Raw genomic sequence first — 12,543 nt, 5'->3', positions numbered from 1 at the left:
GCTCAGTCAGTATCCTCTCTCTCTCTCTCTCTCTCTCTCTCTCTCTCTCTCTCTCTCTCTCTCTCTCTCTCTCTCTCTCTCTCACACACACACACACACACACACAGTAACAGATACAGACGATGAGACCTACAGGAAAATCACCAAGAGTAGAAAACCTGTAGTTGTACAAGGAAAGTGTATTCACTATGGTCTGACCACCATGGTCTCACATTCACCAGCCAGTACCCTCCCTAAATGCACTTTGGAGCTCTGGTGACAGATCTCTGGGTATGGCTGGCCCTCACACTGACACACACCTGGGAGGCGGGGCACAACCCCCGACTGACACCCAGTGCCCATTTACTGCTGGTTGGACAGGGCTAAGGCTTAAAGGAGACTTCTCATCCATCCTTCACCCTCACCTGCTTGGGAATCAAACCCAAAAATTCTTGGTTGTGAGCTTAGCGTGCTAACCCCTACACTACATTGTGTGTGTGTGTGTGTAATTCACTGAGGTCTGACCACGGGCTTAACTCCCAATGGCCAGCTGTCTTTGAATGCTTGGAGTTCTGAAGTGATGGATCTTTGAGTACGGCTGGAACCTGTTACCCCACACACTCGGGAGGCGGGACAACCCCCGACTGACACCCGGTACCCATTCATTGCTGGGTGGACATCGAGCTTCAATTAAATTATCTAGTGACCTTCCTGATGAAGAAAGTCTCCTAAAATCCACTCAGCTTATGGGGTACCTCTTTGGCCAACTGGTTAGAGGAGTGACTTCCCATTTGGCCAGTCTCAGGTTCGATTTCCGGTGCTGGAAACCCTTTCCGGGTCAGGATTAATTTCTCGTGTGTTTCTTGACACAGAGAGGTTTTGGATGAAGTGGAAAGTGAAATTATGGGTGACACATTCAGACTGCCCATCTGGCTCCATGCCATCTGGGAATTGAGCCTCTCGGTTGTGAAGTGACCATGTTAACAACTGGTCTACAGAGTAATATGTAGATATGTGTGCGTGTGTTTGTGTGTGTGTGTGTGTGTGTGAGAGAGAGAGAGAGAGAGAGAGAGAGAGAGAGAGAGAGAGAGAGAGAGAGAGAGAGAGAGAGAGAGAGAGAGAGAGAGAGAGAGAGAGAGAGAGAGAGAGAGAGAGAGAGAGAGAGAGAGAGAGAGAGAGAGAGAGAGAGAGAGAGAGAGAGAGAGAGAGAGAGAGAGAGAGAGAGAGAGAGAGAGAGAGAGAGAGAGAGAGAGAGAGAGAGAGAGAGAGAGAGAGAGAGAGAGAGAGAGAGAGAGAGAGAGAGAGAGAGAGAGAGAGAGAGAGAGAGAGAGAGAGAGAGAGAGAGAGAGAGAGAGAGAGAGAGAGAGAGAGAGAGAGAGAGAGAGAGAGAGAGAGAGAGAGAGAGAGAGAGAGAGAGAGAGAGAGAGAGAGAGAGAGAGAGAGAGAGAGAGAGAGAGAGAGAGAGAGAGAGAGAGAGAGAGAGAGAGAGAGAGAGAGAGAGAGAGAGAGAGAGAGAGAGAGAGAGAGAGAGAGAGAGAGAGAGAGAGAGAGAGAGAGAGAGAGAGAGAGAGAGAGAGAGAGAGAGAGAGAGAGAGAGAGAGAGAGAGAGAGAGAGAGAGAGAGAGAGAGAGAGAGAGAGAGAGAGAGAGAGAGAGAGAGAGAGAGAGAGAGAGAGAGAGAGAGAGAGAGAGAGAGGATATGAAAGGAAAGAAGAGGAGCATTAACCATGAGACTTTTCACCCACCCTCAGCCTCGTAGCCAATCACCATAAAGGACCCTTGGTCAGGGAGGGAGAAGGAAAAGGCTCACATTACTACAATGCACTCACAATCACTATTCACTATACTGCACACTATTCAACAACTGACAACAAGTACATTCATCAGCTTTAGTCTTCCTCTTTATACTTTATATATATTTACAAAAAGTTGTTACATTTATGAACTAATCAGTGAATAAAAAAATGTGACATAGGAGCCTATTCTAGCAATCAATGCTGACTATAAAAACTAGTTTGGTTTCTTTCTTTTGCTTGTGATGCAAGCTACTTGGCTAGTAACTTTGGCTGTTAAATGCAAACAAACACTATGCCAAAAAAGCTATCTAAAAAATATGTACTTGCTCTAATGTGACCACAATAGTTTAATGCAATAAAAATTTACAAACTGATCCTGATATTATAATGTACAAGCTTTCCTGATATTCATGGCTGCAATGTATGTGTGTGTGAATAAGCTGTCTTAGCAGATAAGTGCAAACAAAATATATACAAGCTATCCTAAAGCTCGCAGCTCTAAAATGAAAGTATTGACTATGGAGTGAGTGCGAGAAGGTGGGCCTTCCCTACCTGAGGCCTCGGTGGTGACGGTGATGTCCAGGTACTGCGCCACGGGGGCCTGGCTGGACACCCCGTTCTCGGCGTACACCTGGAAGCGGTACGTGGTGACGGGGTTGAGGCCGCTGACGGTCACCTGCGTGGCGTTGAAGCTCTCCTGTGGGGCGGGAAATGAGCGGTTACAGGAGTGGTGATGACGTCTGTGTGAAATGGTGAGTCCTAGTATTCTAATTTTGAAGTGTGGATCTAATTGATGTTTCTGTGACTGGTGAACGTAAACAAAATGGAATATCAAGTTTTAGAATGTTCAAAATGAGGCTTATTGGTGCTGAAATGGCAGGAGAAAACTCACAAGGCCAGTTCGACAGTCCAACACATAGTCTTTGTAAGCACCAACACCAAACTATATTCTCCACAATGGTCCGCTATTTCTATTCAATACTAGATACTAATAAAGTAATTTCCTGTGTAGTCCTAAAATTTCCTACTTTTTACATCAACCCCGAACACTGGAGCTACGAGTTTTCGTCCTAGTCTGTGTTTGGTTGGGGGCTTTCAAACTTGCTGTACTGGACTATAAAACTGGCCCATAGTATTGATGACTGCTTCTTAGAGAGGTGTAGCACGTGATCATGTCAGTATGAGTGATGGCGGGCGGCTTACATCGGCCATCTGCGGGGGGTTGTAGGACACGTGGCCGCCGCAGGCGTCGCAGACCACGCGGTAGAGGGTGTCGGAGCGACCGCCATCACTGACCGGCGGCAGCCACGCCAGCACGACCGTCGACTGGTCCTTGAAGGTCACCGTGATGTTCTGGGGCTTGCTGGGGGGGCCTGTGGGGGGTGGGAAAGGGGTGATATTACATTCCAATAGTAATTACAGTGATTAAAAACACGATTACCAGAGTGGACGCTCTTACAATTATGACACGGAATAATGGATAAGCATTACTAACTAGGCTATTAAATTGGTAAAATCACCAACAACAAAATATACGCATTTCCGTTAACCGTTATTTCCAGTAGTGTTTTGATAATAAGGCTTCAGATATATGGAAAAATAAATGTATGCAAATATATAACGAACATGAAAATATATGAATTTCTGTTGACAATAATCTTCATTAAGGTTTTGATAATCATATGACAAATCTGTAATAAAATTATAGCTATGTAAAACAAATACGTAACTGTTGACATATAAATATACATCTTATAACTGCCGTTTTTGCCTTGCGGATTACTTAATCAGCATTATGTGTGTGTGTGTGTGTGTCCCATCCCAAACCCTGCCAGACATGTCTCGGGAGCCAGCAGGGCCTTGGGTGTGCTTTTTGGAGCCGCCAGCAGAACCCCGAACGTCAGCAGGCAAGGGGGGGGGGGGGGGTGAATGAGGGGGTACTTACGTGTGCAGGGCATATCGCGGGGATCCTCTGGGGCGCGGTAGTAACCAGTGTCGCAGCGGCACTCCGAGGCTCCGGCGTGGGCGGCGGCGCTGTGCTCGGGGCAGTCACGGCACTCGGCGGCTCCAACGCTGTCCTTGAACATCCCGGGCTGGCACACTGCGGAGAGAACACCAGGATTAGTTGACACCCCAGAATCACCAGCAATACTACTTCTCCATTTCCTCCTCCTATTCGTCGTTTTGTTTCCTCTTTCTCATAGCTATTATCCCAGGAATTACTATCCCTTCCTCTTTTCTCTTTCTATTCTTCCAATAGGTCTCTCCTCTTCTGGTAACACCCCAGGAATCACCACCCGTTCCTCCTCCTTCCTTCTATTCTTCCTTTAGTTTTTTCATCTTCCTTTGGTAACATTCCAGGAATCACCACCAATACTTCTCCCCTTCCTCCTCTTTAACTCTATTCCTCATTTTGTTTCCTCCTCTTCTTCCTTAGCGAACACTGCAGGAATAACTACTAACGCTTATTCTCCCCTTCCTCTTCCTTCCTTCTATTTTTCCTCTAGTTTCCTTCTCTTTTTCCTTTCCCTTGCTAACCTCCTCATTGCATATTACAACCAAAGGCAGCCACGGAGTACTTCATCCACTTAGCATGGTTATACTTGGTTTTGCAGTTTGCGATGTTCCAGTTTAAAGTCGTAACGTAATCTTAGCTCGACTGTGATGCTTCCAGGTTGAGCATCTTTGCATATTTACAATTACCACGGAGAGAAAGATATAGGTTGAGTTTCTGCTGCTGTCTTTTCGAATGATAACACTCTTCATGTACGGTGGTCATTCGGATCTCATTAACCGTATATAATGTTACTGTATGAATGAATGTCATGAAATGCGTAAAAGGGATGAGAGCAAAAACCCGAAATTCTCTCTCTCTCTCTCTCTCTCTCTCTCTCTCTCTCTCTCTCTCAACTTTAAATTACATACACATACTTCCTCGTTAAAATGCTATGGAAGAAAACCACATGCAAAAGACGCGAGACAAAGACCTCCCACTTAAAACCAGAGAGAGTGAGAGAGGAAAAAAGTTAAGATGAGGATACGCGTTTTTAAGAGTTCGTACTAATGGAAAAATCGACACAAGGACAGAGGGGATAAGTTTATAAAGTAAAACAACGAAAATACTTTGGAACAGCGACGGAGGCAAAGTTTAGGGTTCCTACGACCGAGGACGAGGCTCACCCACAACCCTGCTCCTTCCCTTACCCTTCCTTGCACTCCCCTTTCATTCACGACCCTGCCTCTTCCTCCTACCCTGCCAGCCCCTGAATTCTTCCATCTCCACACCCTCAAACCTGTTCCCTCCTTCCCTACTTCTTCCCTTATTCTTTCTTGCATCCTCTTTCATTCACGATCCTGCCCCTTCCGCTTACCCTGCCAGCCCCTTGAATCCTTCCATCCCCACACTCACAATTACTGCTTCCTCCTTCTCTACCCCTCTGCCAGCCCTGAATCCTTGCACCCACTGTTTTCCAAGACTCTGCTTCCATCATCCTACCCTGCTAATCCCTGAATCTCTGCATCCCCATACCCACAGCACCTTGCCAATCTTGTGTCCCTGCGTCCCCTTTCACCAACAACTCTACTCCCTACCCTGCCAGCATCTGAACCTCTGCATCCCCATACCTAGACTCCTGATCCCTTTACCCGTCTGTCAGTTCTAAATACCCTGCCAGCCATGACTTCTTGGGCATCCACCTCCACCCACAAGCTTTTTTCTCCCTTCCAACACTGACGCTTTCCCAATAAAACTCCACTCCGTAATATCCAATCCTATATTTTCCTTGCTTCAAATTCTAATGGTGCCTCTCCCCTAGTTATTCCTGGTCTTCGTCCTGTTGCGAATGACTCCCCTATCCGAGCCCCTCAAACCGGCCCTTATCTTTTCTTCTCTCAGTATCAATTTCCGCTCAACACCTTAATCCTCTCCTCTAGATGACGCTTCATGCTACGTTCCTGTCAAGTCCTGGACCCCTGCCAAAGACCTTCGACTCTTATCATAACCCAATGCCAATCTCTGTTTATTCTCTCTCTCCTTCACCTGTGTTTCCTTTTCCTCTGCAACTCCTCTCTTATCTCTGTTCCCTTCTACCCTTCTACGTCTCGCCAGCAGTCCTCCTTCCTCCCTACCTGCCTGTCTGCCTCCCTGCCCCGCCAAACCCCAAGTACTTTCCTTTTTTATTTTCCCCCTCACGTCAACTTCCCTCAACAAGTTTGTCATCAGTACCTAAAAGAAGAGGAAGGAAAAAGAAGAAAAAGAAAAAATGGGGGGAAAGGGGGAGGAACGTATCTCCTCCTCAACTTTGTCCATCAGCTCAACTTTCAACTTCGTCCCTGAAATTTGCCTTTTAATTCAACTGTTTATGTAAAATGTGATACAATTAGAGGAAGATGAAAAGGGTTTGGATGTTTGCTTTGGGCGGAGAAAATTTGACAGCGGGAAGCGTATAACGAAGTAGTTAGAAGAGAGAGAGAGAGAGAGAGAGAGAGAGAGAGAGAGAGAGAGAGAGAGAGAGAGAGAGAGAGAGAGAGAGAGAGAGAGAGAGAGAGAGAGAGAGAGAGAATAGCGTTTGTGTGTGTGTGTGTGTGTGTGTGTGTCTGGCCACCCACCCGCCGCCCGCATCGCCTTTGATCACGTATGAATGTTGATAAATATAAATTAATATCAATTTGGTGCAGTTTTTCGTGATTAATAATTATCGAGGTTCTTTCATGTGTGCGGCGCCCAGTAATCCGGCGCGGCCTGAAAAATACGCACAAAAAAGCGTGAGTGTTGCGTAACTGATCTGCACGGGTAGCGGAGGAAGGGTGAGCATAAAGGGCGCGGCAACACAATGATTACAAAACAACAAAGCACATCTCCTGGCAGACAGAACACAATATAAATACTAAAGTAATACATGTGTTGCGTAACTGATCTGGACGGGTAGCGGAGGAAGGGTGAGCATAAAGGGCGCGGCAACACAATGATTACAACACAACGAAGGATATCCCTCGGCAGACAGAACACAACATAAATACTAAAGTAATACATGTGTTGCGTAACTGATCTGCACGGGTAGCGGAGGAAGGTTGAACGTAAAGAGGCAGGAACACAATGCACTACAACACATCACAGCACAGGAGATGACAGATGAGAGGATAGAGGGAAGGAGAGGAGGTTGGGGATGAAAAGGAGAAAGGGTAGAGGCAGAGAGGATAGAAACGAGAGGAGGTTGGAGCTGAAAAGGAGGAAAGGTAGAGGAAGAGGAGAGGATAGGAGTGAGGGGGAGGGAGAGAAGGTGAGAAGGAAGGAGAAATAAGGAGGGGTATCCATGAGGTGATGGGGTTAATGGGAGAAGGAGAAGGAGAAGGAGGAGGAGGAGGAGGAAGAGGTGGCAAGGAAGAAAGAGGAGGAGGAGGAAAGGTAAAAGTTAAAAAAAAAGAAAACAAAAACCTGAAGGGACAAGGAAGAGATAAACAAACACTTGAATGATGGAGGAAGACGTATGACACAAACACACACACACACACACACACGCACACGCACACACTGCAAACCCTCCATCCCGTAACTTCCCGTACACGACTCTGAATTGCGGTGGGCGGCGGAAGAGGTTTGTCCAGGTAATGGCGGCGGCGGGGCGGGGGCGAGGGGGGTGGAGGGGGTACAGGTGGGTCGAGTGGGGGTTAAGGGGGCAAGGAGGGGCGGTAAAGAGCGGTGACGCCTAATGAAGACCAAATGAAAACACGGTGCATGGCGAGAGGAGAAAAAAAAAGGAAAGAAAAACCGAGTGCTGAGAAAAAAAAGAGCCGATGATAAATAGGGAAAGAAAAATACAGGGAAAATTACTGGCATCGAGTGGGATAGCAGTAGTTCTGAAGTCCATTACGTGACGCGGTAATGGTGCGGGGCTCCGTTTTCTTTCTTTCTTTCCGATGTTTTCTTTTTTTCTCTCGTTTTCTTTTTTGCTCCTCCTTCCTCGCGGCGTTATGGAATAGGATAATGACGGACTAAAACAATCGAGGTATCAGGACGGTAAGGAGACGCTAATAAAGACAGGAGGAGGAGGAGGAGGAGGAGGAGGAGGAGGAGGAGGACGATGAAAAGGAGAAAGAGGAGGATGAGGACGAGACCAAGGACGCTGAAACGGAGGAGGACGACGAGTAGGAGGAGACCAGTGACGATGAAAAGGAGGAGGAGGAAGAGGAAGAGGAAGAGGAGGAAGAAGAGGACAGAAGGCCGGGAAGTCCATCACCAGTTTCTTTACTTAAACACTTGATCGTCGTCATTAGCAACGCTTCGCTGATTCTCTCCCCCCCCCCCCCTCTCTCTCTCTCTCTCTCTCTCTCTCTCTCTCTCTCTCTCTCTCTCTCTCTCTCTCTCTCAAAATACGCGTTTGCTCAGGAAATTTGTTGAGATCTACACTTTTCTTCCGTTTCTTCAACTTTTTCCAGGTTTGTATTTAATGAAAGTGGAGAGAATGAGAAGGACGTGGAGGCGGAAAAGAAGGAAGGGAAAGAGGAGGAGGAGGAGGAGAACCAGTAGGACGAGTGGAAGGGAAGGACGTGGAGGAGGAGAAGGAAGAGGAAGAGGAGGAGGAATAGGAAAAGGAGGAAAATGGAAGGGAGTGGAGGGGATGGCAGTGACGATGGTGGTGCAATGAATGGAAGAGGAAGAGAAAGAAGAAGTCAAAAAAAAAAAAAAAAAAAAAAAACCAGCAAGATGAGAAGGTGCAAGAGGAAGAGAAGAGAACCAGCAGCAAAAAGAAGAGGTGCAAGAGGAGAATGGAAGAGGAAGAGGCAGAGAATAGAACCAGAAACAGCGAGATGAGGAAGGAAGAGAAAAAAAAAGAAGAGGAGAAGAAAACAGACAGCAGCAAGACGAGCAGGTGCAGGAGACGGATGGAAGAAAAAGGAGGAAGAAGAAGAGAGGAGAACCAGAAACAGGAAGAGGAGGAGGGGGTGCAAGAGGAGACTGGAAGAGGAAGAGGCAGAAAAGAAGAGAACTCGTAGCAAGATGAGGTGGTGGTGCAGGAGGAGGATAAAGAGGAGGGAAAAAGAGGAGGGAGAGCGATGCATCAGGGTGAGTCTAGCGTCGAAGTTCGTGGCTCGGCAAACAAAAGACGATCCTTGCACACGATACACCCGGAGCGCTGACCGACACCGATCTCATGGAAGACCCAACAGGAGCGAAACTTCCTTGGTGGAGCGACGAAGGCGTAGAGATTAATGGAACAGGAGAAAAGTGGAGAGTAAAGGAAAGTGAAGGCATGGAAGAGAAGAGAAGGGAGGGGTAAGGAAGGGAAAGGGAAAATTGAGGAAAAATGAAGAGATGAGTGAGTGAGGGATAGGAGAAAGAGTGGATACGAGGCGAGAGAGAAGAAAGGAATACGATGTAAGAGAATAAGATATAAGATGGGAGGGGCGAAGATAGGGAAGGGAGAGGCGATGAGAGAAAGAGATGAGAAGAGAATAAAAGAAAGAGGAGAGGGGAGGCGAGGCGAGGAAAGGCAGGGACCGGCAAGCATATAATATCTCCGACGCCGGATTGAGCGAAGGAAGAAAAGGGTACGAAAAAGAAAACGACTCGAGGTTATGATGATGAAAAGGAAAGTTTGGCTGTAGGAAGGTGTCGCCCTGATGAGTGGAGGAAGCGGAGGGCGGGAAAAGGTGCACGGGAAAACAGTCAAGGGGTTACGATGAGAAGGGAAGTTGGGTGAAAAAAAGACGGGAAGTAAAAGATGAAAAAAAAAATATATATATTGGGGATCTCGATTATAAAGACACGAAGAAAAAATAAACGTTAAGGACATAATTCATCAGTATTTTTATATCTATGCATGGAGGAAAATGCTCGTTTGAATATGATTACAAATATTTCTTGATTAAACTACTCTCTCTCTCTCTCTCTCTCTCTCTCTCTCTCTCTCTCTCACCTGCCTCACTGCATGCCAAGGGGTGGGGGTGGGGGGGGCCAAGGTGTGCTTAAGTGTGGTTACCTGACGTTGAACCAAACAGTAAACACGTTTTTTTTTATTTTTATTATTTCACTGTTGTTTTTTCTTCCTTCCCATCTTTGATCGCATGACTCCGGGAATAATGATGATGATAATGATGATGATGAAGAGGAGGAGGAGAAGGAGAAAGAAGAAGAAAAGAGACATTAACAGAAACAGACAGACCAGGGAAAGATGGAAGCAGATGAAGAAGTAAGATGCAAGGCAAGAATGATGATGATGATGAGGAGGAGGAAGAAGAAGGAGGAAGGAGAAAAACACAAAGACACTAACAGACAAACAGACACAGACACGATAATGCGAAGCGAAGCGTACTTATTTTCTGACGTCATGGAGATAAGGAAAGAAAAAACAAAACAAAGAAAAAGAAACGAACAAATGGAAAAAATAAAATCGTATACCTCATTTAAGTAAAGATAAAATAAAACTGAAAACGACGGGGGGAGGATCAATAAATTAAGACCCCTTCCCGTTCCCCTCCCCCCCGCGCGAATCAGGCAGACAGACGGACAAACAGACAGGCAGACGGACAGGCAGACGATCATGCGGGCGGACGGGCAAACACTGGGAGATGCACGCCAGTAAACACAACTCCATTACTGTCTACACCTCCGACGGCTGTACACCACCACCACCACCACCACCATCACCGCCACCACCACCACCACGACCACCACCACCACCACCACCACCATTTCCTTTTTCTCCTCCTCTCTCTTCCACACATCCGCTTTTACCTCCCACCACCTAGTTCTCCTCCTCCGCCTACACCCCCATTACCTCCTTTTCCTCCTCCTCCTCCTCTTCCACCTTCCCAGATTCATTGTTTTCCTCTGTAGTGTTTTGTTTGTCATCAGCACCACTATCACCTCCTACCACCTAGTTCTCCTCCACCTCCTCCACCTCCGGCTACACCCCCATTACCTCCTCCTCCTCCTCCTCCTTCACCTTCCCAGCTTCATTGTTTTCCTCTGTAGTGTTTTGTTTGTCATCAGCACCACTATCACCTCCTACCACCTAGTTCTCCACCTGCTCTTCCACCTCCTCCTCCTCCGCCTACACCCCCATTACCTCCTTTTCCTCCTCCTCCTACCTCCTCCTTCACCCTCTCATCTTCATTCTTTTCCTCTGTAGTGTTTTGTTTGTCTCCACCACCACCATCACCAACACCATCGTCACCATCACGAGTAGGAAAAACAACAGCACCTCACATCATCCACCACCATCACCATCACTATTACCACCATTATCGCAACCAGCGCCACAACCATCATCACCACCAACACCACTTATTCATCATCGTCATCACCAGCCGAACACTTTCCTCTCACTAATATCTCCGTAATTGGTCTTTATTCTCAAATTACGCGAAGTGGTTAGACTATTAGAGAATAGGTAAGACACATGCCCTTAACCCATTATACGCTCTCCACCCCCTCCCTCCCTCTCTCCCCCCCTTTACAGACCCCCCCACTATCATTACTACCCCATTAGCCAGGCCCTCACGACCCTTGCCTCTACCACCACCACCACAATAACAATAACAACAACAACAAGAGCAACAAAAACGGGTATTAATATTCTTGGTGTTTATTTTTAGTTTTTTGTCCATCACATTAACGACCATTACTACACTGATATCTTAAAACACTACTACTACTACTACTTCCACAGCCGCCGCCCTTCCACCACCATCGCCACCGCCACCTCTTCACTGCTTGAGCACTTAACGTCATTGCATCTAATTTGACTAATTGCCTAAAACTTTTCGAATTGCTAAACTTAATGACGTCTTCGGTCCTTACACGGCTACCCTCTTTCCTTCCTTCCCTCACACTCACACACACACACACACTAACACACATTGGCACGCGGGGAAATAAAATGACGTGTGTGTGTGTGTGTGTGTGTGTGTGTGTGTGTGTGTGTGTGTTTCCTTTTTCCCTTATTTCCCCTCACAATTCCTGCTGGTTTTCCTTGTTGGGCCTCTCCTCCTCCTCCTCCTCCTCCCACAACTCCCTGGCGATTACTCTCCTTGTTAGTTCTCCTTGTTAGCCCAGTAACTGCCTCCCTTCAGCCTCGTCCCATCTCCCCTATTCTTATCCTCTCTCTCTCTCTCTCTCTCTCTCTCTCTCTCTCTCTCTCTCTCTCTCTCTCCCACACACACACACACACACACACACTTGACAGGGAGAAATAATAGCTATCAGGGTGTCTCCCATCTCCCCTTCCTTCCTTCCTTTCCTCCCTCCCGCTTCTCCGGCCACAGGGAGGGACAGAAACCGATGAGGAGAGAGCAAAGGGGGGATGGGGGGGGGCGAGGGGGAGAACAGGAAAGGGGGTGGTGAAGAAGGGGAGGGCGAAGTTAGGGATAGAAAAGGGAGGAGGGAGCTTCGAGGGAGGGGTAAGGGAGAGGGAGGGGAAAGGAGGGTATAGGGAGAAAAGGAAGGGGAGTGGAGAAGGGGAGAGTAAAGTGATGGAAAAGGGGGGAGGGAGCTTCATGTAAGGGAGAGACAGAAAAGTTAAAGGGAGAGAGAGATAAAGGGAGGAAAGGGAAGCGAAAAAAGGAGGAGGTAGCTTTGAGGGAGGAGGTAAGGGAGAGGGACAGCAAATTTGAGAGAACGGTAGGCGAGGGGAGGGAGGGGTAAAGGGAGGGAGGGATGGGGGAAGGGAGAGGACGTAAGGGAGGGAGGGTGGAGGGGTAAGCGAGGCGGAGAAATTTATTCACAAAAGCCGAACAAAAAGAATCATAATTATCTCTCCACTCTATTA

The 12,543-nt window shown here is 47.3% G+C and overlaps 1 protein-coding gene across 14 annotated transcripts in view; it reads right to left on the bottom strand.

The window, feature by feature from the left end:
• The window catches only part of LOC127004359 (ephrin type-A receptor 4-A-like), a 57,341-nt gene that overhangs the window by 15,470 nt on the left and 29,328 nt on the right, over positions 1-12,543 (bottom strand). For 11 of the 14 annotated variants that reach the window (XM_050871962.1, XM_050871967.1, XM_050871966.1 and 8 more), the window contains exons 4-7: positions 3,720-3,875; positions 2,978-3,147; positions 2,327-2,471; positions 1,724-1,756 (exon numbers count right to left, since the gene is read on the bottom strand). In XM_050871962.1, coding sequence (XP_050727919.1) covers positions 1,724-1,756; positions 2,327-2,471; positions 2,978-3,147; positions 3,720-3,875 — 504 coding nt within the window. The remainder of the gene's footprint in view (positions 1-1,723; positions 1,757-2,326; positions 2,472-2,977; positions 3,148-3,719; positions 3,876-12,543) is intronic. The other 3 variants (XM_050871969.1, XM_050871970.1, XM_050871975.1) reach the window with 1 other exon arrangement.

Source organism: Eriocheir sinensis, chromosome 28 (assembly GCF_024679095.1).
Source record: "Eriocheir sinensis breed Jianghai 21 chromosome 28, ASM2467909v1, whole genome shotgun sequence".
Taxonomy (NCBI): domain Eukaryota; kingdom Metazoa; phylum Arthropoda; class Malacostraca; order Decapoda; family Varunidae; genus Eriocheir; species Eriocheir sinensis.
This window is presented reverse-complemented; position numbering and strand designations above follow the sequence as displayed.